A 25,825-nucleotide genomic window follows, 5' to 3' on the forward strand; every position below is an offset into this window, starting at 1 on the left:
CTGGTTGTCCCATGCGGGGCTCACATTTTTAATCCCCATTTTCCAGATGAGGTAACTGAGGCCCAGGCAAGTGGCGGAGCCAGGATTAGAGGCCGAAGCAGCGTGGTTTAGTGGAAAGAGCTCGGGCATGGGAGTCAAGTCAGTGGGTTCTAACCCCGGTTCCACCACTTGTCTGCTGTGTGACTTTGGGCAAATCGCTTAACTTCTCTGTGTCTCAGTGACCTCACCTGTAAAATGGGGATGAAGACTGTGAGCCCCATTGGGCCAACGTGATTACCTTGTATCTCCCCCAGAGCTTAGTACGGTGCTTGGCACATAGTGAGTGCTTAACAAATGCCATCATTTTTATTAGAATCCATGACCTCCTGTCTCCCAAGCCCGGGCTCTTGCCACTAAACCACGCAGTCTCCCCCAGCGCTTAGAACAGTGCTTGGCACATAGTAAGTGCTTAATGAATACCCTCCTTATTATCATTACTACTATCATTATTAGCTAGAGCCTGGGCTTGGGAGTCAGAGGTCATGGGTTCTAATCCCCCCTCCACCGCTTGTCTGCTGTGTGACCTGGGGCAAGCCACTTCACTTCTCTGGGCCTCGGTGACCTCATCTGGAAAATGGGGTGAGGACTGTGAACCCCACGGGGGACCACCTGATGACCTTGGATCTCCCCCAGCACTGAGAACGGAGCTGGGGACATAGTAAGCATTTACCAAATGCCGCCATTATTATTATTATTCTCTGGGCCTCAGTGACCTCAACTGGAAAATGGGGGTGAAGACTTTGAGCCCCTCGGGGGACAACCTGATGACCTTGGATCTCCCCCCAGCTCTGAGAACAGTGCTGGGCACAGAGTAAGCGCTTTACCAAATACCATCATTATTATTGTTATTCTCTGGGCCTCAGTGACCTCATCGGGAAAATGGGGGTGAAGAGTGTGAGCCCCCCGGGGGACAACCTGATGACCTTGGACATAGTAAGCACTTACCAAATACCGTCATTATTATTATTATTCTCTGGGCCTCAGTGACCTCATCTGGAAAATGGGGGTGAAGACTGTGAGCCCCAAGCGCTTACCACATACCATTATTATTGTTATTATTAATATTATACAGAGAAGCAGCGTGGCTCAGTGGAAAAAGCCCGAGCTTGGGAGTCAGAGGTCACGGTTTCGAATTCCGGCTCTGCCACTTGTCAGCCGTGTGACTGTGGGCAGGTCACTTCACTTCTCTGTACTTCAGTTCCCTCATCTGCAAAATGGGGATGAAGACCGGGAGCCTCACGTGGGCCAACCCGATGACCCTGTCTCCCCCAGCGCTTAGAACAGTGCTCTGCACAGACTAAGCGCTTACCAAATACCAACGTTATTATTATTTGGCCTCAGTCCCCTCATCTGTCAAATGGGGATGAAGACTGGGAGCCTCACCTGGGCCAACCCCACGACCCCGTATCTCCCCCGGCGCTTAGAACAGTGCTCGGCACAGAGTAAGCGCTTACCAAATACCAAGGTTATTATTATCATTAATAACCCCGGCGAGGCCTGGGCCAAGGGAGCGGCGGCACGTGACTCCCCATCACGTGCCCGTCCCGAGGAAGGGCCGATTCCCGGAGGAAAAGCAACCGAGGCATTCCAGGCCCGGCCCGGCCCGGCCCCGCCCCTCCGGGACGGCCCAGCCAATGGGAGCCCGGCCCGCCGCAGCCTGGACCAATAGGGTTGGAGGGGGCGGGGCCCGGGACCCGGGACCGGCTTCTGGCCTCCAGCCCGGGGCTCGCGGAGTCGGGGTGCGCTCGGGGTGGGGGGGGCAGAGACACCCAGAGACGGAGAGACGGAGGGAGAGACAGCCCAGGTACCGGGGGCCCTGCACGGTGTGGACAGAGGAGGGGGGACCGGGTTGGGGGAGGTCCCGGCTGTCCCGGGGAGCCTCCAGCCCCAGCTCCCGGCCCGGTTCTCCCCGACTCCGCTCGGCCCTCGTTTTGGGGGCAGTGCGAGGCCCCGGGGCGGGTGGGAGAGGTTTGGGGGGGCTGGGCGATGGGGTACGCGGCCGTTGGGGGGCGGGGGGCTCCCCGTCCCTCTCTGGACTTCGCACCCGGAGGGCTGGGGTGGGGACCGGGAGGCGTCAAAAACACCTGCCTCTTGCTCATGTCCCAGGTCCCCGCTCATGTCCCAGGCCCCCGCTCATGTCCCACCCCCCTGCTCACGTCCCAGGCCCCCGCTCATGTCCCAGGCCCCCGCTCATGTCCCACCCCCCTGCTCATGTCCCAGGCCCCCGCTCATGTCCCACTCTCCTGCTCATGTCCCAGGCCCCCGCTCATGTCCCACCCCGCTGCTCATGTCCCAGGCCCCCGCTCATGTCCCACCCCGCTGCTCATGTCCCAGGCCCCCGCTCATGTCCCGGGTCCCTGCTCATGTCCCAGGCCCCCGCTCATGTCCCACCCCGCTGCTCATGTCCCAGGCCCCCGCTCATGTCCCACCCCCCTGCTCATGTCCCAGGCCCCCGCTCATGTCCCACCCCCCTGCTCATGTCCCAGGCCCCCGCTCATGTCCCACCCCCCTGCTCATGTCCCAGGCCCCCGCTCATGCCCCACTCCCCTGCTCATGTCCCAGGTCCCCGCTCATGTCCCACTCTCCTGCTCATGTCCCGGGTCCCTGCTCATGTCCCAGGCCCCTGCTCAAGTCCCAGGCCCCTGCTCATGTCCCACCCCCCTGCTCATGTCCCAGCCCCCCTCTCCATGCCCGGATTCCCCCTCTTCGCCCTCCGGGCCCCCTCCTCTTTCCCCCAGGGAGCTTCCTCATCGGACTCTTTTGATTCCCCGAAGGGAAATGCCCAAAGCCTCTTGGGGAGGAGGGGGGTTAGGGACTCCTGATCCCAGGGTCACCTACTGTCCCCAGGGTCACCTACTGTCCCCAGGGTCACCTCCTGTCCCCGGGTCCCTTATGCGGTTCGGCCTGGGGGGCAGGGGGAAGAGGGGACCCCCCCTCGTCAAGTCCGGATCCCGCTTCTCCACCCCTGCCCGGGGCAGGGGAGGCAGGGGAAGAGAAAGTGGAACCCAGGCATCTGGGCTCCAGGCGGAGGGCCCTACAGACTTTGATTTTCTGTGGAGGTGGGGGGCGGGGGCTCTTTACTAGCTACCTCCTGTCGCTACTTGTCGGGGTGCTGCAAGGAGGGGTGGGGGTGACGAGCTGACCCCGGGCTAGAATTGCTCTCTCATCCTCCCGTGACATCCCCATGGGGGAAGGGGGTGAGTGCCCGCTCCCCTCTTCACTCCCCATTCCCTCCCCCCCAGTAGCTGCCACTTCTCCTTTCCCCTTGCCTAACTGGGCAACGGGAACCGGGTCTGGGGCTACCGCTTCCGGGGGCCCGGCCTGCTCTGATTTCTCGCCCTCTTCCCCTCGGCCTAACCGGGGGTCCCAGTGGCCGAGCCAGGGACCTGCGGGAATAATAATGATGATGATGGTATTTGTTAAGCGCTTACAATGTGCCGAGCACTCTTCTAAGCGCTGGGGTAGATGCAAGGTAGTCAGGTGGTCCCAGGTGGGGCTCACAGTCTTAGTCCTCATTTTACAGATGAAGCAACTGAGGCACAGAGAAGTGAAGTGGCTTGCCCAAGGTCACCCAGCAGACAAGTGGCGGAGCCGGGATTAGAACCCACGTCCCCTGACTCCCAAACCCGGCCTGTTTTCCCTGAGCCACGCCGCTTCTCGATTGTAATATTATATAATAGAATATTATATAATGATAATGATAACGGTATTCGCTAAGCGCTTACTATGTGCCAAGCACTCCTCAGACCCAGGGGTGAGCGGAAGGCCGGAGAAGTTGCCCCGGGAGGGCTTTCGGGCCACGGGGCCGGACACCCAAGCTTCCCTGGCAGGCCCGGGCCTGGAAAGGCTTTCCCGTGATCTGCCTCCGCACGGGACAGGCCACGAAGGAGTCATGGGACCCACTGAGTCACGGGCCCGGCACGCCTCCCGCGGGGCGGCTGCCCGACCACCACACCTGCCGCCCCCCGACCCCGGCTCCTTGGGTGGCAGCTGCTTGCGGGGAGGGGAACCAGCTCAGCTCTTCCTCCCGCACTTCACTTCTGCTTCTCTCTTCTGGGTTTTGGGCGGGGGAGGTTCCCACTTCCCGTCGGGGACTTCCTCACTCCCCCTCCCTCCGCCGCATCCCACACCTGACTTCCTCTGCCCGAGTTCGATGGCCCAATCCCTGGGCCACGTGACGTCCCCCCACAGTCGCTGTTGCTGGGACACAGGTGCGGGCGAAAGGGAACTCGAGAGAACACGAGAAAAGCAGCACGGCCCAGTGCGTCGGGCAAGGGCCTGGGACTCGGGAGGACCTGGGTTCTAATTCTGGCTCGGCCACTTGGCTGGGTGATCTTGGGACAGTCACTTCACTAGTCAACTTCTCTGTGCCTCAGTTACCTCGTCTGTAAAATGGGGATTAAGACTGTGAGCCCCAAGTGGGACAACCCGATTTCTTTGTATCTCTCCCCCCGCGGCACTTAGAATAGTGCTTGGCACATAGTAAATGCTTAACAAATACCATCATCATTATTATTATTCTCTGTGCCTCAGTTACCTCATCTGGAAAATGGGGATTAAGACTGTGAGCCCCGTGTGGGACAAGAACCTTGTCCAATTTGATTAGCTTGATTCTACCCTAACACTTAAAACAGTTCCTGGAACATAGTAAGTGCTTAACAAATACCACTAAAAAAAAAAAAGGGGAACTTGGGCCCGTGACCCAAGGCCCCTCTGACCCGACACCTGCCCAGATCCACAAAGACCACACTGCTCTAGATCGGCTGCTAGTCTGTGGGCTGGGAATGAGTCTACCAGCTCTGTGGTATTGGACTCTCCCAGGTGCTTAGTACAGTGCTTGGCACACAATAGGCACTCAATAAATATGATCGGATGAATGAATGAAAAGCGCTCAGTACAGTGGTCTGCACACAGCAAGCACTCGGTAAATGCCATCATGAGCCCATTGTTGGGTAGGGACTGTCTCTGTTGCTGAATTGTACTTTCCAAGCGCTTAGTAGAGTGCTCTGCATGCAGTAAGCGCTCAATAAATACGATTAAATGATTGAATTAATGAATGAAAAGTGCTTAGTACAGTTTTCTGCACACAGCAAACGTTCAGTAAATGCCACCGATGGATTGATTGCAGGTAACAGTGGACGATGTGGAAGCTGGTGGCCTGGGGGGCACTGGTGGCGGGCGTGGTAAGGGGGCTGCTATGTCCCGATGGGCAGCTGTGCCCGCAGGCCTGCTGTGAACGCCCAGGGGGCACGGGCTACGGCTGCTGTGACCCCGCACGGGTGAGTGCCCAAACCCTTGTGCCCAGACCCTTCTCCCCCATGAGCGATGGGAGGTTCAGGCTTTGGCAAGGCCCCCGATCCACGCCCCGTCCACCCCCAGGAAACTGGCCCAAGGTCATTGGCCCTTTGCTGTCTTAGCCCAGTGCCCTCGCCCACCGGGCATCTCTGGGAGGGGAGTGGGCCGTGTCCGGGTACCCCGTCACTCCCACTCTGCCGTCCCATCCCAGGACTCGGACCCATCCCTGCCGTTGGCTCTTGTGGGGGGCTCGTGCGAGGACAGGGCCCCTTGCCCGGCTGGCTTCTCCTGCCTTCACACCCCCTCGGGGGGCACCGGCTGCTGCCCCTATGCGGAGGTCAGTCTTGCGGGGGGGACCGGGTGGAGGAGGGGAGGCTGGTGGGGTTGAGGAGAAGGACGGGGTGGAGGTGGCTGGCTGAGGGTGGTGGACAGGGGAGGGCTCCTAACGATGTCCGGACCGGACCCTGAGCCTTGCCCCCGGGCCACCCCGTACCCCCAGGCCGTGGCATGCGGTGACGGGCGGCACTGCTGCCCGCGTGGGTCTCACTGCAGCGCTGACGGACGCTCCTGCTTCCACCTACCGGGTAAGGGCAGGGAGAGGGCACGGGATTGATCTGTGGGGGAAGGGGCTGGTGGCAGGGCGGGGAGGGATCACTCCTCCGGTCCGGGCAGGGGACGGGGCCGGGTGCCAGCCGGCCCCCTAGATGTGCCTGTGCCCCTCCGGGGACCCCTGGAGGGGCGGTGACCCCGTCCACAGGCGCCGGCTCTCCCCGCGCTGTGCAGTGTCCAGATGGCCAGTTTGAGTGCCCCAATGATTCCACCTGCTGCCCGATGCCCAGCGGCTCGTGGGGCTGCTGCCCGCTGCCCCAGGTACCTCCCACGGGGGCGGGCGGGTGGGCCCGGCCGGAGGGAAGGTCTGGGACAGAGTCCCGGGGATGGGGCTGACCCGGGCCACCTCTCTCTCCTCAGGCCACGTGCTGTGAGGACAGAGTTCACTGCTGTCCCCACAGCACCACCTGTGACCTCGCCCACAACCGCTGCCTAGGGCCCAGCGGCCCCCGGCCCCTGGCCCGCAAGACCCCTGCCTACCGGAGGGTCCCCCGGGGAAGGGGGGCAGGTATGGGCTGGGGTTGGAGGGAGATCCCGGGAGTTTGGGGGCGGAGAGGGAGCCCACCCCTCCCCTCCCTCAGCTGCGATCTCTCCTCTGGTCCCAGCCGGGCCTCCCGCTGTGAACGTCGTGTGTCCCGATGCCCATTCTCAGTGCTCAGAGAGCACCACCTGCTGCCAGCGGCCCGATGGTCACTACGGTTGCTGCCCGTTGCCCAACGTGAGTAGGAGGGGCAGGGGAAAGGGGAGGAGAGAATAGGGCGGGTGGCGGGCGCGCGGTGACACCCTCAAGCGGTCACCGTCACCGCCGGCGGGCACTAAGTGCCAAACCCAAGCTGCCCTCTGCTGGCAGCTCTGGCTTCTCCTGCTGCCACCCTTCTCCCCCCGCGCCCTCCCCGGGGCCGCGATTCCTCCCCAGCAGCAGCCTCGGGGGGGGGGGGAGGGGTGGTGTCCCTGGCCCCCTCCTCGCCACTCCCCTTCCCCTCCGCCCCCAGGCCGTCTGCTGCCCCGACCGCATCCACTGCTGCCCCCAAGGCACCCGCTGCGACCTGCAACAGGGCAAGTGCCTATCGTCGGAAGGTGCCACCTCCCCGCTCCTGGCCGAGCGGCCCGCTGTCTTCCCGCTCCTGACCGAGCGGCCCGCGGTCCCAGGTACCTGGCGGGAAGGGCCGGGGGTGCTGAGGAACGGGCCCGGCCTGCCGCCCCCGTCTCCCCAAGCCAGGGGCAGACTGGGCGAGCCGGTTCTGACCGGCCGGAGCGAGGAGGCCGCGGCCAGTGACCTCCTCCCCCGCCCCCTTCTGTCCCCAGTGCAGGAGGTGAAATGTGACAACGAGGTCAGCTGTCCAGACAGCTACACCTGCTGCCGTCTCCCCTCGGGGCAGTGGGGCTGCTGCCCGTTCCCTGAGGTACCTGGAGGGTGGGTGAGGGGAACGGGGCGGGGGAGGCGGGGGAGGGCGGGGAATGTGAGGCCGAAAAGGGGGGACCCTCCCCCTGAATCGCGTTCCCCCGCCCAGGCCGTCTGCTGCCCCGACCGCCAGCACTGCTGCCCCCACGGCTACACGTGTAACACGGAAATGAACACGTGTGACCAGGGGGGCCGGGCGTTGCCCTGGTCGGTCAAGACTCCCGCCCGACGGGCCCCCCGCGCCGGGGACGTCCGCTGCGATGACCACACCAGCTGCCCCGACGGCAATACCTGCTGCTCGCTGGGCTTCGGCCAGTGGGGCTGCTGTCCGTTCCTTGAGGTACTGGGTGGGGGGGGGGGGGCGTGGGGGCTTGGGGAGGGATCAGGGATCGCGAGGCCGGAAGCGGGGGCGGGACCAGACGGTCGCCCCTCCTGAGTCCCGCTCGCCCTCCCAGGCCGTGTGCTGCCCTGATCGCCAGCACTGCTGCCCCCACGGCTACACGTGTAACACGGAACTGAACACGTGTGACAAGGGGGGCCGGGCGTTGCCCTGGTCGGTCAAGACCCCCGCCCGACGGGACCCCCGCAGCGGGGACGTCCGCTGCGATGACCACACCAGCTGCCCCGACGGCAATACCTGCTGCCCGCTGGGCTTCGGCCAGTGGGGCTGCTGCCCCTCACCGCAGGTACCGAGGGCCCCGGGGCAACTGGTCACGGGACGCCCCCCTCCCCGGGCCAGCCGGGCCCGTAGCCGCAGACCCTTCCCACCAGGCTTCCGGTCGGGCCCGGGCTCGGGGGCCTGCGTCGGCGGGGGCCGGGGTGGGGGGCTGTGTGGTTTAGGGGTCTGTCCGCCCCCTCCCCCAGGCCGTGTGTTGCCCCGACCACGCCCACTGCTGTCCCAACGGCTTCACCTGTACCTCGGAGGGTCAGTGCCAACGGGGGGACCGGACCGTGCCCTGGCTGAAGAAGACCCCTGCCCGACCCGCCCGCCTCAGCCAGGACGTCCATTGCGATACCTACTCCGGCTGTCCCTCGGGCCACACCTGCTGCCGCCTGGTATCGGGCGTTTGGGGCTGCTGCCCCATCCCAGAGGTGGGTGGGTAGGGCAGGAGAGGGGGGGACGCTCAGAGGAGTCGGGGGAGAAGCAAGGGGGTGCGGAGTGGCTAGATCACAGGCCTGGGAGGCGGGAGGACCTGGATTCTAATCCTGGCTCACCACTTGTCACGTGTCTTCTCTGGGCCTCAGTCGCCTCATCTGGAAAATGGGGATCGAGACTGTGAGCCCCACGTGGGACAGGGACGGCGTCCAACCTTGTATCTACCCCGGTGCTCGGAAGAGCCCTTGGCAGAGTAAGCACTCAGCAAATGCCATCGTCGTTATTATTAGGGGGTGGGGCCTCCCATCCCAATGTCCTCCTTTCGCCCCTCCCAGGCCGTGTGCTGCCCCGACCAGGTGCACTGCTGCCCCTCGGGCTTCAGCTGTTCCGGGCAGGGGCAGTGCCACCAGGGTGCCCTCAGGGTCCCCGCTCGGGTGAAGGCTCCGGCCCAGCGGCTGCCCGGGGCGGAGGACATCCGCTGCGACGACCGGTTCTTCTGTGCCCAGGGCCAGACCTGCTGCCCCTCACAGAGTGGGGGCTGGGCCTGCTGCCAGCTGCCTAATGTGAGTCCCCCGCGTCCCCGCCTCTCCCGCTGCCCGGTCCGGGCCCCCCGCCCCCTCTGCCGCCTCGCCCGGCCCAGTCCCCCCGGCCGCTGCCGGGACCGTGGCGGGCTCCGGACCGGGTAGGTGACGCTGCCGCCTCTGGTGCCAGGCCGTCTGCTGCGAGGACCGGCAGCACTGCTGCCCCTGGGGCTACAGCTGCAACGTGACCGCCCAGACCTGCGACAAGGAGGGGACCGGCCCGGCCCCCGCGGCCTCCGCCGACCGGCCCCTGCTCACGGGCCCGGCCGCCCCCGTGGGCGACGTGCCCTGTGCCCAGGGCCGCTTCTGCCACGACGACCAGACCTGCTGCCCAGACAGCACCGGCGGCTGGGCCTGCTGCCCCTACGCCCAGGTAGGTGCCGCCCGGGACGGGACCCGGTGCCCCTCGGGCCCCTCCTCCCGGCCTCTCTGGGCAGGGGCCTCACCCTCCCTTTTCCTCGTCGCCCTAGGGAGTCTGCTGCCAGGACCGGCGCCACTGCTGCCCGCCCGGTTCCCGCTGCACCAAGAGAGGCCTCAAGTGCGGGCGCCGGGCTCTGCGCTGGGACCAGGTCCTGACCCGGGGCCAGGCCCTCCCCCGGCCCCTGCTGTGACGGGCGCTGGTCAGACAGACCGCCTGACAGACTGACAGATGGGAAGGAGGGAGGGAGGAGCCTCCCACCCGTGATTCTGCCCACCCAAGCCCCTGCATCGCCCTCCGTCCCGCCTCCGGCTAGGCCGGTGGCCTGGGCTGGGGGCACCTCGGGATCCCTGCCGTGCCCGAGGTCAGCCTGCAGTGACCGTGGGGGGAGGGGTGACTTGCCTCCTTGCTCAGGGTCCATCTCCCCCCATTCTCCCTCCCTGCCACTCCCAGGCTGGGAGTTCCCACCGCCTTCCCCAATAAAGTTTGTAGTACGGTTTGTTACACGGATCGGCTTGGCTTCGGTGCTTGGGGGGAGAAGGGGGATCGTCACCCCGCCCCCGCCCCACGCCTCGAGAGAGGAGTTGTGTGCACCTGGGCCCGCCCCCCAACCCAAGAGAAAGCAGCCTCGGTGCAGTCTGTCTCCTCAACTTTATATATTACGGCTTGCTCCTGCCCTCGGCCGTTCCCCCCTCCCCACCACCCCATGCCCCCAGCGCCCCGCCCCCCGACACCAGGGTAGGGGGGTGACCGGGACCTCCCCCTCCCCCTCCCAGCGGGCAGCCAGCTCTCCCCTCCCCTCCGGACCATAGAGCTTTTTTATGTACAGGGCGTTTATACAGGAGGCGGGTCCTGGGGGAGGGCAGGGAGGGAAGACCCCCCCCCCAGCCCTCATCGCCCCCCTGGCACCAGGCAGGGTGGTCGGACCCCCTCCCTTCCATCCCGCGGGGCTGGCACGGGCCCTAGCGGCTTTCGTGCCCGCTCCCGGCCCGCGCCCCCGGTCCCCCGGTGGGCGCGCGGGGCCGGGGGGCGGCTACTTGACGTTGAACACCATGAGGGGCCGCTCCTCTCGCCTCTGCCAGGGGCTCTTCTTGTCTCCCGCCTCGTCGCCGGGGTCCCCCGGGTCGGCCAGCTCGTCCTCGGGGCTGGTGAGCGAGTCCCGGCGCAGCTCGCTGGCGCTGCTGCGGGAGCTGTCCCGGCCCCGGCTGCGGCCGCGGCCCCGCGGGATGGTGGCGGCCCTGCCCTCGGCCCCCTCGTCCAGCAGCGGCGTCAGCGAGTTGTCCTCGGGCGAGCAGACGGCCGTGCGGCTCTCGCTGCTGCTGGGCTCCGTGTCCTCGGCCAGCGCCAGGCGCGAGGGGGCCTCGGCCCGGGCCGGGGGTCGCCGGCGGGGGGGCGGGGGCCGCGCGTCGTGCACGTCGACCCCCGAGTCGAGGCTGGCGTCGGTGCTGCGGCCTCCGCCCTGCAGGTCGATGTAGGAGTGGCGCACCTGCGAGTTGGAACGTCCGTCCAGGGACACGAACCAGGCGCGGGGGTGCGGCTTCACCCCCAGCTCCAGCAGCTTCTTCTCGGTCAGCGCCTGCAGCTCTCCATTCAGCTGCGCCATGGTGGACTCGTTGAAGAGCACGGGGATGGTGACCGAGCCGCTGACCGGCGCCTGGTGAGCGCCCCAGCCAGCCCCGTCGCCCCCGCCGCCCTCCCCTCCCGGGACGGCCCCGGCCCCGACCCCTGCCCCGGCCCCGGCCCCCGGCCGCGGCGGCTGCTGCTCCTGCAGGCCGAAGGCGCGGGCCGGGCCGGGGCCCCCCTCGGCCGGGCCGGGGTCCTCGCCGCCGGGGCCCGCCTCGCCCAGGCGCATGTAGTGGGCGGGGATGACCAGCGTGGGCATGACGTTGCGGTAGACGTTGTCCTTGAGGTGGTCGATGGAGCCGCAGAAGATGAGCTGGCCCGGCTGGTTGAGGGACGGCGGGCGGGACAGCTGGTCCACCGACTGCGACAGCACCGAGTCGGGGCCCTTGGCCTCTCCGGGCGCCTTATGCCCCAGGAAGTGGTCGAAGGCGGGTGCCGAGGCCACCGGCGGCGGCGAGGGCGGGTCCTGCAGGTAGCCGGGCCCCGGGGGTCGCCGGGAGCCCTCGCCCACCCGCTCGTCGCCTCGCCCCCCGCCGAAACCCCGACCGGGCTCCGGCCCCGCCGGGCCGTCGGCCGAGCGCGCGCCCTTGAACCCCGGGCCCTCGCGGGGACCCAGGGGGTCCGCGGCGACGCGGCCGGAGCCCGGGCCGGCGGCGAGGCGGGCGGGGGGCCGGAAGAACTCGTCGCGGGAGCCGGCCAGGTCGCGGGAGCTGGAGAAGGCGGACTTGAGGCCTCCGGGGGCCGGGGCCTCGGCGTCCCCGGCGGAGGACCCCGTCTCCAGCGGCCCCGTGCAGATCAGGTTCAGCTGCGACATGGACGTGGCCTGGTCCCGTTTGGTGCCGTCCAGCGTGCCCGAGAACTGCAGCTTGCGGTGCTGCTGCCGCGGCTTCAAGCAGCGTCTCCTGGGATGGGGGGGGGGACGAGGGAGCGCGGGGGGCGTCACCGGAGGTGGGTAGGGAGGCGGGACAGGGGGCAGGGGTGAGCCCAAGGGGCCGGGGTCTGCACTCAGCGGATGGGAGAAGGTCACCGTCTAGAAATGGGGGCAGGGCCGGGTCACCCGGGGGCGCATGGAGGAGGAAGAGGCAAGGGCTGGGGAGAGGAGAAAAGGGGTGGGGAAGGGACAGGGATGAGGAAGGGAGAGAGATAGGGAGAGGAGAAAAGAGATGGGAAGGGGACGGGGATGGGGAGGAGAAAAGGGATGGGAGAAGGCAGAGAGATGGAGAGGAGGTAGGGTTGAGGAAAAGGTAGAGATGGAGAGGAGGCAGTGTGGGGGAGAGGCAGAGGTGGAGAGGAGGCAGTGTGGGGGAGAGGCAGAGGTGGAAAGGAGGCAGGGCTAGGGAGGAGGGAGGCAGAAATGGGGAGGATGGGGAAGGAGGGGAGGGAGGCAGAGTTGGGGTGGAGGATGGGAAAGAGAGGGCCCGAAGACAGGGACCACCCTCAGGGGTGGGTGATGATGATGATGGTATTTGTTAAGCACTTACTACGTGCCCAGCACTGTTCTAAGCACTGGGGTAGATACAAGGTTATCAGATTGGCCCACGTGGGGCTCACTGTCTTAATCCCCAATTTACAGATGAGGTAACTGAGGCACAGAGAAGTTAAATGACTTGCCCAAAGTCACCCAGCTGACAAGCGGCGGAGCCAATATTAGAACCCACGGCCTCTGACTCCCAAGCCCGTGTTCTTTCCACTAAACCGTGCCGGCTGGCCCGGCTGCGAGAGAGCCACATGACCAGAGGCCCAGGGTAGGACACAAGGACCCTGCTGGGGCAGGGGAAGAGCTGGACTGTGGTGGGTAGATCTGAGTGGGAGCAGGGGCCCAGAAGCCGGGCTGGAGCACCCCAAAGTTCAAAGGGGGGGGGCGGGACAGATGATGGGGAAGAGGGGGGTCTCACCGGCAGTAGTAGATGAGGAGACAGAGCAGCACCAGCACCAGCAGCGCCAGGGCCCCCAGGATGGTCAGCAGGAAGACGGTGTGATAGGTGCCGATGTCCTTCAGGCCGGACGCGATGGTCACCAGCCCTAGGGGAGGGGACGGATGGGGTAGGAGGGCCTCGGTGTGGGTTGGGGGGTGGGGAGCTATGGAGGACCACCCGTCCCCGGACCCCCGGGCCCGCCGGCTCACCTGCCGTGGGGGTGATGGTGGCCGCAGCCCAGTAGCCCAGCTGGGGGGCCACAAACGTCCAGTAGAACTGCCGCCCGTCCTTCCGAATCAGCCCCGTCCCGTTCCGGACCCACAGCCCTGGGGGCGGGAGGGGGGATGGGTCACCGGACTAGACTAGACCCCCCTCCGGACTGGAAGCTCTTTGTGGGCAGGAAAGGTGTCTGCTTGTTTTTAGTACATGGCTTTGCACACAGCGCTCACTAAAGAGGACCGAATGAATGAACGAACTGTGCTCTCCACACCTGTAACCCCCGCGCCCAGGCATAGACCCCATCCTGTTTCCTCCAACCACTTGTCTGCTGTGTGACCTTAGGCAAGTCACTTCTCTGTGCTTCAGTGCCCTCATCTGTAAAAATGGGGCTTAGACTGCGAGCCCCACGTGGGCCAGGGACCGTGTCCAACCTGATTAGCTTGTATCTACCCCAGGGCTTAGGACAGTGCCTGCCACATAGTAAGCGCTCAACAAATACCACTATAATAATAATAAATGCCAAAAAAGTAAGTGCTCAACAAATGCCACTCTAATAATAATAATAAATGCCATAAAAAACCCTCCTCCACCCTCTGCGGCCTGGCCTCCCCCCCAGCCTCCCGCTTGCCCCCGACCCTCTCACCGCTCTTGGGGTCAAAGCGCCAGGCGGGCACGCTGTTGGTGCCGAGGGCGGCAGGACCGCCGGGCAGCGGGATGGAGAGGTGCGCGGGGCCGGTCAGCGGCACCTCCGACCCGTTGGCCGCCAGAAGGTGGACGCTGACCGCTGCCAGGGGGCTCAGCTCCAGCCAGGACCCATTAGCTGCAAGACAGATGGGGTGACGGGGGCGCCGGGAGGACGTGCCCTCTCCCCTATCCCCCCCCCGGCCCACCCCAGCTGGACCCCCGCACCTGAGCCGTCCCCGTCTGTGCCCAGGAAGGCCGGGAAGCTCCTCATGTCCGGAGGCGCGGTGGCAGGCGTGAGAGATGCCCAGAGCTGGCTGTAGGTAGCGCTACGGGGCAGGCGGGCCGCCCGGCGCGGGAATTGAACCCAGGGCTGCGAGCGGCCACCTGCCGGGCGAGGACGAGGCGCTCAGGAGTCGCCGGTGGGGGAAGGGGAAGAGGAACGGGAGGTGGGGGGGGTGGGGGGGGCAGTGCCTACCGGGGGATCCCAGGAGGATGTGGATCAGGTCTTCGTACAGGATGAGGGTGGCCGGCCGCTCCGGGAGCAGGTAGAGGCTGACGGAGGCGTAGACTGGGTGGGAGGGGGAGGCGGGGTCAGGCCCCCACACAACCGGGCATGGGTCTGGGGGGTCGGATGCAGAGTGGGGGAAGCTCCTCCCCGGCCCCCAGCTCCAACCCGCCGGTCAGTTCCTCCACCCTCGGGGAGGCTGGAGGCCGGGTTGAGGGAGGGGTGACTTCCGGCGTTCCCATCCCTTCTGCCCTGACCGCCCCCCGCTTGACCCCGTGACCCCAAGACTCACGGGGCAGCTTGTCCACACGCCAGGGCACGGAGTTGGTGAGGAAGCCGGGGCGGGTGGCGGTGACCAGGACCCAGGTGCCCAGCCGGTAGTTGAGCGCCAGGCCCGCCGCCCCCTCCGCGTCCGTGGTGCCCGAAGCCAGCAGCGTCCGGTGGCCGAAGATGTCCACGGTGGCGCGGGGCAGGGGGGCCAGGTCCCCGCTCTCGTACACCTGCACCTTGATCAGCACCTCTGGGGAGGGGGCGGGGGACGGGGTCAGGGCTGGCCTAGGCCAGGCATCCTGTCCCCTCAACCCGTCGCACCCCGGCCCCACCCCAGTGGGATTTGCCCAGAATCCCTTGTAAGTGCCCCCACCCCCCACCCCATGCGTTGCCCCTGTCCCCGACCCTCAGGCCCAGCATGAATCCGGGGTGACCCCATCAGGTAGGCAGGAAGCCTTCCTGCCCCCCACCGCCTCCCTCCCCCCACCCCCCAGCTGCCGGGCTGGTTTCTGGAAGAGTTCCCGTCGCTATGGCAACGCCCTGATTCCTCCCCAGAGAGGAGCTGGGGCTCCACCCCCAAGGAGGAAGGGGGGACAGGATGGGGTGGGGGGCGGCATGCTAGGTCTCATCCTGGGGTGTCCATCCCAGCCCTTAAGTTGGGGGGGGGGGGAGGCTCGTTGGGCGCAGCCAGTCCCGGGGAAGGGGTTCCCGATATTCTCCCAGGAATCCACCCCCTCCATCCCTCCTTCCTTGATCCCTGGGGGGAAGGGTGTAGGGCCTCAGTTGGCACGAGTCCCAGACCCCGGCCCACGTGGGTGGCATCAAGCCGAGCCGCTCCGCGCCCCAAGCCTGGGGATCCGGGTGACCCTTGGCTGGGGAGGGGCAGGAGGCGGTGAGGAGGCTGGGATACCCTCCCCCTCTGCCCAGGGGGCAAGTAGACCCCGAGCCCCCTCCCCCACGATCCCCGCCGTGAACACGCCAGCACGCGCAAGCGAGGGTCGGCACACGGCCTCCCTCCCTTTCGGCAAGTCCTCTCCTTCCGCCAGCCCGGTGCTTGGTGCCCAGGAGCCACGGTGAGGGGTCGGGGACACGGTGTCCCCTCAGAGCTGAGTCCGGCGGGCACTGGGGCGGGGGAGCGCAGTGATGGGCACAAGAGTACCAGTCTTGGCGCTTCCACCGAGGTTTGGCCGGGAGATGCTCCCGCCTGGGCCCAGATCTCCTCCCCTGTGGTCTGTTTACATTTCACATCCCCAGCTGCCCGAAGCCGCTCCTCCAGGTTCCCCAGGGGCCACTGGCTCTCTAGCCCAGGTAGCCCAGGGCAGGACAGGCCGGCCCCGCCTGTGGACGGACGGATGGCAGGTGCCCTTCCTCCCTCTGCCTCTCGCCCGGTCAGCCTGTGCCGTAGTGCCGTGCTGTACTTTGCCAAACGCTTAGTACAGTGCTCTGCACACAGTAAGCGTTCAATCAATACGACCGAATCGAATTGAGCCCTCCTTTCCTCTTCTCCCACTCCCTTCTGCGTCGCCCTGACTTGCTCCTTTTATCCATCTCCTCCTCCCAGCTCCGCACTACTTATGTCCATAGCTGTCATTTCTTTATTTCTATTACCGTCTCCCCCTCTAGACTGTAAGCTCGTCGTGGGCAGGGAAGGTGGCCGGTCACTGTTCTATTGGACTCACCCGAGTGCTTAGTACAGCGCTCTGCCCACGGTAAGCACTCAATAAATACGACCGACTGACCGGCCCGCCTCTCAGGGACCCCCCGCCCCACTGGGTCACCCTCCCTCCCCCCCGCAGTCTCACTCTCACCAGCTGCACCCTCACCTCCCCCCCCCCCCCCCCCCCCCGGCGGGAACAGCTGGACCGAGCAGCTTGGAGGGTGGGACAGCTGGGGAGGGGAGTCGAGGGGAGCCGGGGCCCCGGAATGTGGAGGTCCCCGGGAACGCCCCTCTGCTACGCCCACCCCGTCAGCAAGGGAGGGTGGCAGCTGGTACAGTCCATCAGGATCCTCTCCAGGGGAGGGGGCAATACCGGAGAAGGGGGAGGCCCAGGCGCCCCGATTCAGGCCCGGCTCTCCGACCCAGGGGGCGGGCAGGGGTGGGGGGGGATCAGAGGACGGGATCGGGAAGGGGGGTCTCCGGGAGCCCAGAGGAAAGACAACCAGGGTCCATCAGGGGTGGGGGACGGTCCGTTCTGAGCAGCGGGGAGAACTGGGAGGAGCCCCTCGCCCTCAGGGCCGGTGTGGCTTCCTGGGCCTGAGGGGGACAGAACAGATGAGTGGGTCCAGGGCAAAGCTGGGGGGTGGGCCCAAGGCAGGGCTGGGGGGTGGGCGTGGCTGGCTCAGCAGCCATGAGCGCAGGGGAGAAGAGAGGGCGGGAGGGGAGTGTCAGGAAATAGGGACTAGGGGTCGAGGCAGGGGAGACCCCGGGCCCGGCTCGGCCCGGCCCTGCCGAGGACCCTCGGCCCTGCCAGATCAATCGATCGATCAGTCGCATTTACGGTGCGCTTACTGTGTACGGAGCACTGTACTAAGCGTTTGGGAGAGGACAACAGGGATTTCAGGCCGGCTCGGCCCCCATCCCCGGCCCCAGATTGGGGGCCGGAGGGGGATGAGTAGGGATGGGGGAAATCCCCAGGCCCCCGGGGTGGGGGTCGGGGGGAAAGCTGAGGGGGGTCTGGGGACTAGGAGAAAAGGGGAAGGGGAGTCCAAAAGGTCCGGGATGTGGCCAAAGTCCTCCTCGGCTCGGGCGCCCGGCCCCCCGCCCCTCAGCTCGGTCTTTTTCCAGAAGGAAATCCTGCCCCCTCCCCCTATCCGGGCTCCCCTTCCCGCGTCCCCTTGGCTCTTCCTGTTCAGCTCCCCGCCCCCCGTCTCCCGCAGGCCGGAGCCCGTGGAGGGTCGCGGGGGCGCCTGAGCAGCCCCCACCCCCCGACCCCTCCCCAAATTGGGGCCCGATTGGGCAGGGAGGGGGACGGGACACTCCGCAGCGCTGCTGCCGTCACGGGCGGGGGACGGGGCCCAGGTGGGCAGATAGGCGACGTCCCGGCCCGGAGAGAGGGGAGGGGGCGCCCCGGGGGTCCGGGACACCTGTTGGGCCGGGGGGAGGGGGGCTGGGGGCTTCCTCTCCTCCCTCCCTGGGGGAGCGGGGTCGGAGTGGAGGCGGAGGGAGGAGATCCGGGAGGGGTCTAGGCACCCCTGAGACCGGGGAAACTGAGGCAGGGTGGGGGTGGGGGGTCCCGCCTCCCGAGATCCATCAAACATCACGGCCGTAGGCCCGCAGTGGCGCTCCCGCCCCCGACCCCGGCCTCCTCTCTAGGGGAGGGGGCGTAATAGGAGAAAGGGAGGCCCAGGCGCCCCATTTGAGGCCTGGCTCGCCCCCTCCCCAACCGGGCAGGGGTCGGAGAGGGGAGGGGGGGGGATCGGGGGTCGCCCAGAGCCCCGGGGAAAGCCCACAAGGGGCAGACACCCCTCGGGACACGTTCCCATCCCTCCCTCGGGGGTCTGGGGGCTTCGCCCTCCCTCCCCCCCCCCCCCCCCCCCGGCCCGGGATGGATGGATGGGACCTGCCTCCCCCACGGCGGACAGAAGGAGCCCCCCGACCCGGCCTCCCTTCCCGGTGCAGCCCCTCACCCACGGACGCGGCCCCCCGCCCCAGGCCCGGGGGTCCGCCAGACAATAGCCCCGCAGCCGCCCGGGGAAGGAGGAGAGCAGGCGGGGCGGGGGGCTGCGGGGGTCCTCCGCGGCAGGACCCCCCTCCCCTTTTCCCTCCCCCCCACCCCGGGGACCCATTGTCCCGGGGGGCGGGGCAGGGGGGATGGAGCGGCCGGGGTGGGGTCCCCGGGTGGGGTCGGACTCACCGTGGGGGCTGGGGGGCTCCGGGGGGGACTTGCCTCGGGCCCTGGAGGCGCCTCCGACCAGCAGCAGCAGCAGCAGGACCAGCAGCGGCGGCGGCGGCGGAGGAGGAGGAGGAGGAAGAGGAGGCGGCGGCGGGAGTGGAGGGAGGAGGGGGCGGCGGCCCTGCTGCATCCTGCCCGCTCCCGGCCCCGGGACCCCCGGCCCCAGGACCCCCCGCCCCCCGCCCCCGGCCCCGGGCTCCGAGCGCCGCTCCGGCTCGGCTAGCGGCCCATCCCTCGGCCCCCGCGGCCCCCGCGGCCCCTTCAGCCCCCGGCCCTGAGCCCCCCGGAGCCCCCCGGAGCCCCCCGGAGCCCCCTTAGCCCCCTTAGCCCCCGGGCTGGGCCGGGCCGGGCCGGGCCGGGCCGGGTCGGGGCTCCACGCGATTGTCTGAGCCTCGACGCCGCTCGCCGGCGCCCCCTGCAGGCCGAGCCCCGGCCCCCGCCCCCGCCCCCGCCCCGCCACCCTCCGCCTCCTCCTCCTCCTCCTGCTCGTCCCTCCCTCCTCTGCCTCCTCCTGCTCGTCCCTCCCTCCTCTGCCTCCTCCTGCTCGTCCCTCCCTCCTCTGCCTCCTCCTTCTCCTCCTGCCCCTCCTGCTTCTCCTCTCCCTCCTCCTGCTTGTCCCTCCCTCCTCTGCCTCCTCTCCCTCCTCCTGCTCGTCCCTCCCTCCTCTGCCTCCTCCCTCCTCTCCTTCTCTCCTTTCCCCTTCTCCACCTCCTCCCCCCTCCTTCTTTCTCTCCCTCCGCCTCCGCCCTCTCTCCTCCCCGTTCCCTCCTCTCCCTCCTCCTCTCCCTCCCTCCTCCCCTTCGCTCCTCCGCCTCCTCCCCCCTTCTCCTCCTCCTCCCCCACCTCCTCCCTCCCTCCCTCCTCCTCCACTCCTCTTCCCCCTCCCTCTTCCCCGTTCCCTCCTCCACCTCCTCCTCTCCCTCCCTCCTCCCTTTCTCCTCCTCCCTCTCTCCCCTCCCCCTCCCTCCTTCGCCTCCTCCCCCTCCTTCTTCTCTCTTCTCCCTCCTCCTCCTCCCCCTCCCTCCTCCATCTCCTCCTCTCCCTCCCTCCTCCCGCCTTCTGCTCCCCTCCTCCCCGTTCCCTCCTCCACCTCCTCCTCTCCCTCCCTCCTCCCCTCGCTCCTCCACCCCCACCCCCCTTCCTCCTTCTCCTCCACTCTTCCCCCTCCTCCTCCTCCCTTCCTTCCTTCTCCTCCCCACTTCCCCCTCCTCCTCCTCCCTCCTCCACCTCCTCCCTCCCTCCTTTTCCCCCTCCCTCCCTCTCCTCCCCTCCTCCTCCCTCCTTCTGATGATGGTATTTGTTAAGCGCTTACTATGTGCAAAGCACTGTTCTAAGCGCTGGGAGGATACAAGGTGATCAGGTTGTCCCACATGGGGCTCATGGTCTTAATCCCCATTTGACAGATGAGGGAACCGAGGCCCAGAGAAGTTAAGTGACTTGCCCAAAGTCACACAGCTGACGAGCGGAGGAGCCGGGATTAGAACCCATGACCTCTGACTCCCAAGCCCGGGCTCTTTCCACTGAGCCACGCTGCTTCTCCCACCCTCCTCTCCCTCCTCCTCCCTCCCTCCTCCCTCCTCCCTCCTCCCTCCCTCCTCCCTCCTCCCTCCCTCTTCTTCCCCTCCAATTTCCAACCCCCCCCCCCCAGCTACCGGACACCCCCACTCACCCCCACACGTACACATTTGCTCAACGGGCACCCCCAACCACTAATAATAACAATAATAATCTTGGTATTTGTTAGGCACTTACTGTGAGCCAAGCACTATTCTAAACACTGAGGTAGATACAAGGTTATTAGGTAGGACGGAGTCCCTGTCCTACGTGGGGCTCACAGTCTTAATCCCCATTTTGCAAATGAGGTAAATGAAGCTCAGAGAAGTGAAATGAGTTGCCTGAGGTCACTCAACAGACAAGTGGAGGGATTAGAACCCAGGTTCTTCTGGCTCCGAGGTTTGTTTAATGAGATGTACATCACCCTGATTCTATTTATTTGCCATTGTTTTTATGAGATGTTCTTCCCCTCGACTCTATTTATTGCCATTGTTCTTGTCTGTCGGTCTCCCCCATTAGACTGTAAGCCCATCAAAGGGCAGGGACTGTCTCTATCTGTTGCCGATTTGTACATTCCAAGTGCTTAGTACAGTGCTGTGCACATAGTAAGTGCTCAATAAATACTATTGAATGAATGAATGAATGTGCTCTATCACTAGGCCACGCTGCTTCTCACATACATATATATGTTAACAGACACAAACACACCTATGGACACAGTGTTAGACATGCACACACACCCCTCCCTCACCAAGGATTCAGCCTAATCCCACCTACACACAAGGCACACCTCCCCACACACATGTGCACAGATGCACAATATTAATAATAATTGTGGTATTTGTTAAGCACTTACTGCCAGGCTCTGTCCTAAGCACAGGGGTGGTTTTAAGCAAATTGGATTGGACACGGTTCCTGTCCCACATGGGGCTCACAGTCTCCATAAGCAAACACACATGCAGATGAGGGTGGACAGCTGTCCTGATTTTCAGTTGTCCTGTCCTCTGTCCAGTCCCAACTCTTTTTTCTTTTTCTTTAATGGTATTTTTGAAGCACTTACTATGTGCCAGGCACTTTACTAAATGCTGGGCCAGATACAAGATTGTCTCGTTGAACACACCCCCTGTCCTATATAGGGCTCACAGTCTTAATGTCCATTTTACAGATGAGGTAACTGAGCCACAGAGAAGTGAAGTGACTTGCCCAAGTCCCCGCAGCAGACAAGTGGCGGAGCTGGGATTTGAACCCAGGTCCTCCTGACACCCAGGCCTGGGCTCTATTGGCACTGGGTACCCTTAGAGAAGCAGTGTGGCTCAGTGGAAAGAGCCCGGGCTTGGGAGTCAGAGGTCATGAGTTTGAATCCCGGCTCTGCCACTTGTCAGCTGTGTGACTGTGGGCAAGTCACTTAACTTCTCTGTGCCTCAGTTACCTCATCTGTAAAATGGGGATTGACTGTGAGCCTCACGTGGGACAACCTGATTACCCTGTATCTACCCCAGCGCTTAGAACAGTGCTCGGCACATAGTAAGCGCTTAACAAACACCAACATTATTATTATTATATATCCAGCATGTGAATGGTCAGGAAGAGATGGCTGGATTCACAGGAACTCAGGAACGGGAGCTCTGGGTTCGGGGGATGGGCCCCCCCCAATACATTCTTGATCTGGCCAAACTTCAAAATGGCATCTGGGCCTCCATCACAGGATGCCGTGTGCCCAGAGTGACTGGGAGTGCGGTACCCACAAGAGGTCCGAGGCCCACAAGCACACCCCGACAAATACTGCTGGGAGAAGCAAGCGTGGCCTAATGGTTAGAGCCCAGGTCTGGGAGTCAGAAGGACCTGGGTTCTAATCCCGGCTCCGCCACTTGTTTGCTGTGTAACCTTGGGCAAGTCACTTCATTTCTCTGGACCTCAGTTACCTCATCTGTAAAATGGAGATTAAGACTGTGAACCCCGTGTGGGAAAGAAACTTTGTCCAACCTGATTACCTTGTATCCACCCCAGCGCTTAGAACAGTGTCTGGCAATAATTAATTCATTCAATCAATCGTATTTATCGAGCTCTTACTGTGTGCAGAGCACTGTACTATGCGCTTGGGAAAGCACAATGCATTAATGTCTGTCTCCCGCTCTCTAGACTGTAAGCTCGTTGTGGGCAGGGAATGTCACCGTTTATTGTTGTAGTGTACTTTCCCAAGTGCTTAGTACAGTGCTCTGCACACAATAAGTGCTCAATCAGTATGAATGTATGAATGAACAACAATAAATAGACATTCCCTGCCCACATCGAGCCTACAGTCTAGAGGCAGGGAGACATCAATATAAATAAAGAAATGCCAGATAGATACATAAGGGCTGTGGGGGTGGGAAGGGGGGGGAGAAGAAAGGGAGCAAATCAGGGCGACGCAGAAGGGAGTGGGTGAAGAGGAAAGGTGAGGGGGGCTACTCTGGGAAGTCCTCTTGGAAGAAATGTGCCTTCAATAGGGTTTTGAAGGCCGGGAGAGACATTTTCTGTGGGATTTGAGGAGGGAGGGCGTTCCAGGCCACAGACAGGACGTGGGCCAGGGGTTGGCAGTGAGACAGGAGAGATCCAGGCACAGTGAGAAGGTTAACATCAGAGGAGCGAAGTGTACGGACTGGGTTGTAGAAGGAGAGATGTGAGGTGAGGTAGGAGGAGGCAAGGAGTCGGAAGACTTTAAAGCCAATGGTGAGGAGTTTTTATTTGATGTGGAGGTGGATGGGCAATCACTGGAGTTTTTTGAGGAGCGGGTGGCATGTCCTGAACATTTTTAGAGAAAAATCATCCAGGCAGCGGCATGAAGTATGGACTGGAGTGGAGAGAGACAGGAGGCTGGGAGGTCAGGAAGGAGGTTGATGCAGTCATCCAGGCGGGATAGGATGACTGATCGCATTATCGAGGTAGCAGTTTGGATGGAGAGGAAGGGACGGATTTTAGCGATGTTGTGAAGGTGGGACAGACAGGATTTAGTGATAGATTGAATATGTGGGTTGAATGAGAGAGAGGAATCAAGGATAACTCCAAGACTACAGGCTTGTGAGATAGGAAGGATGACGGTGCCATCTACAGCGAAGGGGGAGGACAGGGTTTGGGTGAGAAGATAAGGAGCTCAGTCTTGGACGTGTTAAGCCTGAGGTGACGGGAGGACATCCAGGTAGAGATGTCCTGAAAACAAGAGGACATATGAGACTACAGAGCAGGAGAGAGATCAGGGCTGGAGATGGAGATTTTAGACTGTAAACCCGTCACTGGGCAGGGATTGTCTCTATCTGTTGCCAAATTGTACATTCCAAGTGCTTAGTACAGTGTTCTGCACATAGTAATAATAATGTTGGTATTTGTTAAGCGCTTACTATGTGCAGAGCACTGTTCTAAGTGCTGGGGTCGATACAGGGTAATCAGGTTGTCCCATGTGAGGCTCACAGTCTTAATCCCCATTTTACAGAGGAGGTAACTGAGGCACAGAGAAGTGACTTGCCCACAGTCACACAACTGACAAGTGGCAGAGCAGGGATTCGAACTCATGACCTCTGATTCCCAAGCCCGTGCTCTTTCCACTGAGCCACGCTGCTTCTCTAAGTGCTCAATAAATACTATTGAATGAATGAATGAATGAATTTAAGTATCACCCGCAGAGAGGTGGTAGCTGAAGTCATGGGAGCAAATGTGTTCTCTGAGGGAGTGGGTATAGATGGAAAATAGGGACCCAGAAAAGAACCTGGAGGGACCCCCAGAGTTAGGGGGTGGGAGGAAGAGGAGGAGCCTGAGAACGAACGGTCAGAGAGGTAAGAGGAGAACCGAGAGAGATCAGAGTCAGTGAAGCCCAGGTTGGATAACGTTTTCAGGAGAAGGGGGTGGTCGACAGTGTCAAAGGCAGCTGAGAGGTGGAGGAGGATTTAGGATGGACTAGAGCCCGTTGGATTTGCCGAGGAGGAGATCCTTGGCGATCTTTAAGAGGGCAGTTTCTGTGGAGGGCAAGGGATGGAAGCCAGATTGGAGGGGGTCAAGGAGAACTGGAGGAGAGGAATTTGAGACAGCGGGTATAGACAACTCGCTCAAGGTGTTTGGAGAGGAGTGGGAGGAAGAGAGATGGGGAGATAACTGGAGGGACCCGTGGGTCGAGGGTGGGTTGGCACATAGTAAGCTCTTAACCGACACCATTAAAAATAGTGTTGGTATTTGTTTAGTGCTTACTATGTGCAGAACACTGTTCTAAGCACTGGGGTAGATACAGGGTCATCAGGTTGTCCCACGTGAGGCTCACAGTCTTAATCCCCATTTTACAGAGGAGGTAACTGAGGCACAGAGAAGTTAAGTGACCTGCCCACAGTCACACAGCTGACAAGTGGCAGAGTGGGGATTCGAACCCATGACCTCCGACTCCCAAGCCCATGCTCTTTCCACTGAGCCATGCTGCTTCTCTAAAAATACACATGAATGCCCTTTTTTACATGCGCATTCACGCACAGGCGCACAAACACATTCACACACACATATACCCTAAGAAGCAGAGTAGCCAAGTAGAAAGAGCCTGGGCCTGGGAGTCAGAGGACCTGAATTCTAATCCCGACACTGCCACTGGTCAGCTGTGTGACCTCGGGCAAGTCACGTAAAATCTCTATGCCCCAGTTTCCTCTTCTGTAAAACAGTGACGTAGTACTGTGCTCCCTTCCACTTAGACGGTAAATCCCATAAGGGATGGAGATTGTGTCCAAACTGATTACTTTGTATTTACCCTAGACCTTAGTATAGTTCTTGACAGACAATAAGTGCTTAACAAAAAACATTATTATTATTCCTTCATTCCTTCATTCAATAGTATTAATTGAGCACTTACTGTGTGCAGAGCACTGTACTAAGCTCTTGAGAGGGTAGAATAAAGCAATAAACAGACACATTCGCTGCCCACAACGAGTTTACAGTCTAGAGTCAGGGAGACAGATTAGTAGTTATTATTATTATTATTATGGTATTTGTTAAGCACTTACTATGTGCCAAGCTCTGTTCTAAGCTCTGGGGTAGATACCAGGTAATCAGGTTGTCGCCTTGTGGGGCTCACAGTCTTAATCCCCATTTTCCAAATGAGGTAACTGAGGCACAGAGAAGTTAAGTGACTTACCCAAAGTCACACAGCTGACAAGTGGCGGAGCCGGGATTAGAACCCATGAACTCTAACTTCCAAGCCCATGCTCTTTCCACTAAGGCATGCTGTAGATGTATTTGCTAAGTCCTCACTATGTGCCAGGCACAGTTCTAAGCGCTGGGGGTAGATATTATTCTCATTATCCCCCAAAGAGGCTCAGACTCTGCTCCCCTCTCTGCCAACCCAGGCCCCCTGGTCTGGTTTTTTTCCATCAATTGATGGTATGCTTTGAGTGCTTCAATGTGTATATATCTATGATTCTATTTATCTTGATGATATCTACGCCAGACTACTTGTTTTGTTTTGTTCTGTTTTGCTTTGCTGTCTGTCTCCCCCATTTAGACTGGGAGCCCGTCATTGGGCAGGTTTTGCCTCTATCTGTTCCCGAATTGTACATTCCAAGTGCTTAGTACAGTGCTTGGCACATAGTAAGCGCTCAGTAAATACTATTGAATGAATGATTAAATGCAGAGCTCTGGGATTAGAACCCACGATCTCTGACTCCCAAGCCCGGTGTCTTTCCATTAAGCCCCGCTGTTTCTCATCTGAAAAATGAG

General features: G+C 62.8%; 2 protein-coding genes across 6 annotated transcripts; one reads left to right on the forward strand and one right to left on the reverse strand.

Annotated features, from left to right (window-relative positions):
* The first annotated feature begins 1,741 nt into the window (after nt 1-1,741).
* GRN (granulin precursor) lies at nt 1,742-9,950 on the forward strand. 5 transcript variants are annotated; one of them, XM_029075070.1, is made up of 15 exons: nt 1,742-1,843; nt 5,168-5,318; nt 5,546-5,671; nt 5,834-5,918; nt 6,092-6,204; nt 6,304-6,451; nt 6,525-6,661; nt 6,936-7,092; nt 7,249-7,346; nt 7,455-7,685; nt 7,801-8,031; nt 8,210-8,437; nt 8,777-9,004; nt 9,153-9,395; nt 9,493-9,950. In XM_029075070.1, exons 2-15 carry the CDS (start codon nt 5,181-5,183, stop codon nt 9,631-9,633), a joined length of 2,304 nt encoding a protein of 767 aa, XP_028930903.1. In that variant the 5' UTR covers nt 1,742-1,843; nt 5,168-5,180; the 3' UTR covers nt 9,634-9,950. The 5 variants fall into 5 exon arrangements, with proteins under 5 accessions (XP_028930903.1, XP_028930906.1, XP_039769463.1 ...); XM_029075073.1 differs by having other exon boundaries at nt 7,455-7,664; nt 8,011-8,031; XM_039913529.1 differs by having other exon boundaries at nt 7,455-7,661; nt 8,008-8,031.
* Nucleotides 9,951-10,178: 228 nt separating this feature from the next.
* Nucleotides 10,179-24,584, reverse strand: FAM171A2 (family with sequence similarity 171 member A2). Its single transcript, XM_039913641.1, has 9 exons — nt 24,577-24,584; nt 18,512-18,639; nt 14,680-14,907; nt 14,358-14,450; nt 14,108-14,266; nt 13,842-14,018; nt 13,189-13,305; nt 12,959-13,085; nt 10,179-11,965 (listed from the first exon to the last, which is right to left on the reverse strand). The coding sequence occupies exons 1-9, from the start codon at nt 24,582-24,584 to the stop codon at nt 10,474-10,476; spliced, it is 2,529 nt and encodes an 842-aa protein (XP_039769575.1). The 3' UTR covers nt 10,179-10,473.
* Between the last annotated feature and the right edge of the window lie 1,241 nt (nt 24,585-25,825).

The sequence above is a fragment of the Ornithorhynchus anatinus genome, chromosome 11, assembly GCF_004115215.2.
Source record: "Ornithorhynchus anatinus isolate Pmale09 chromosome 11, mOrnAna1.pri.v4, whole genome shotgun sequence".
Taxonomy (NCBI): domain Eukaryota; kingdom Metazoa; phylum Chordata; class Mammalia; order Monotremata; family Ornithorhynchidae; genus Ornithorhynchus; species Ornithorhynchus anatinus.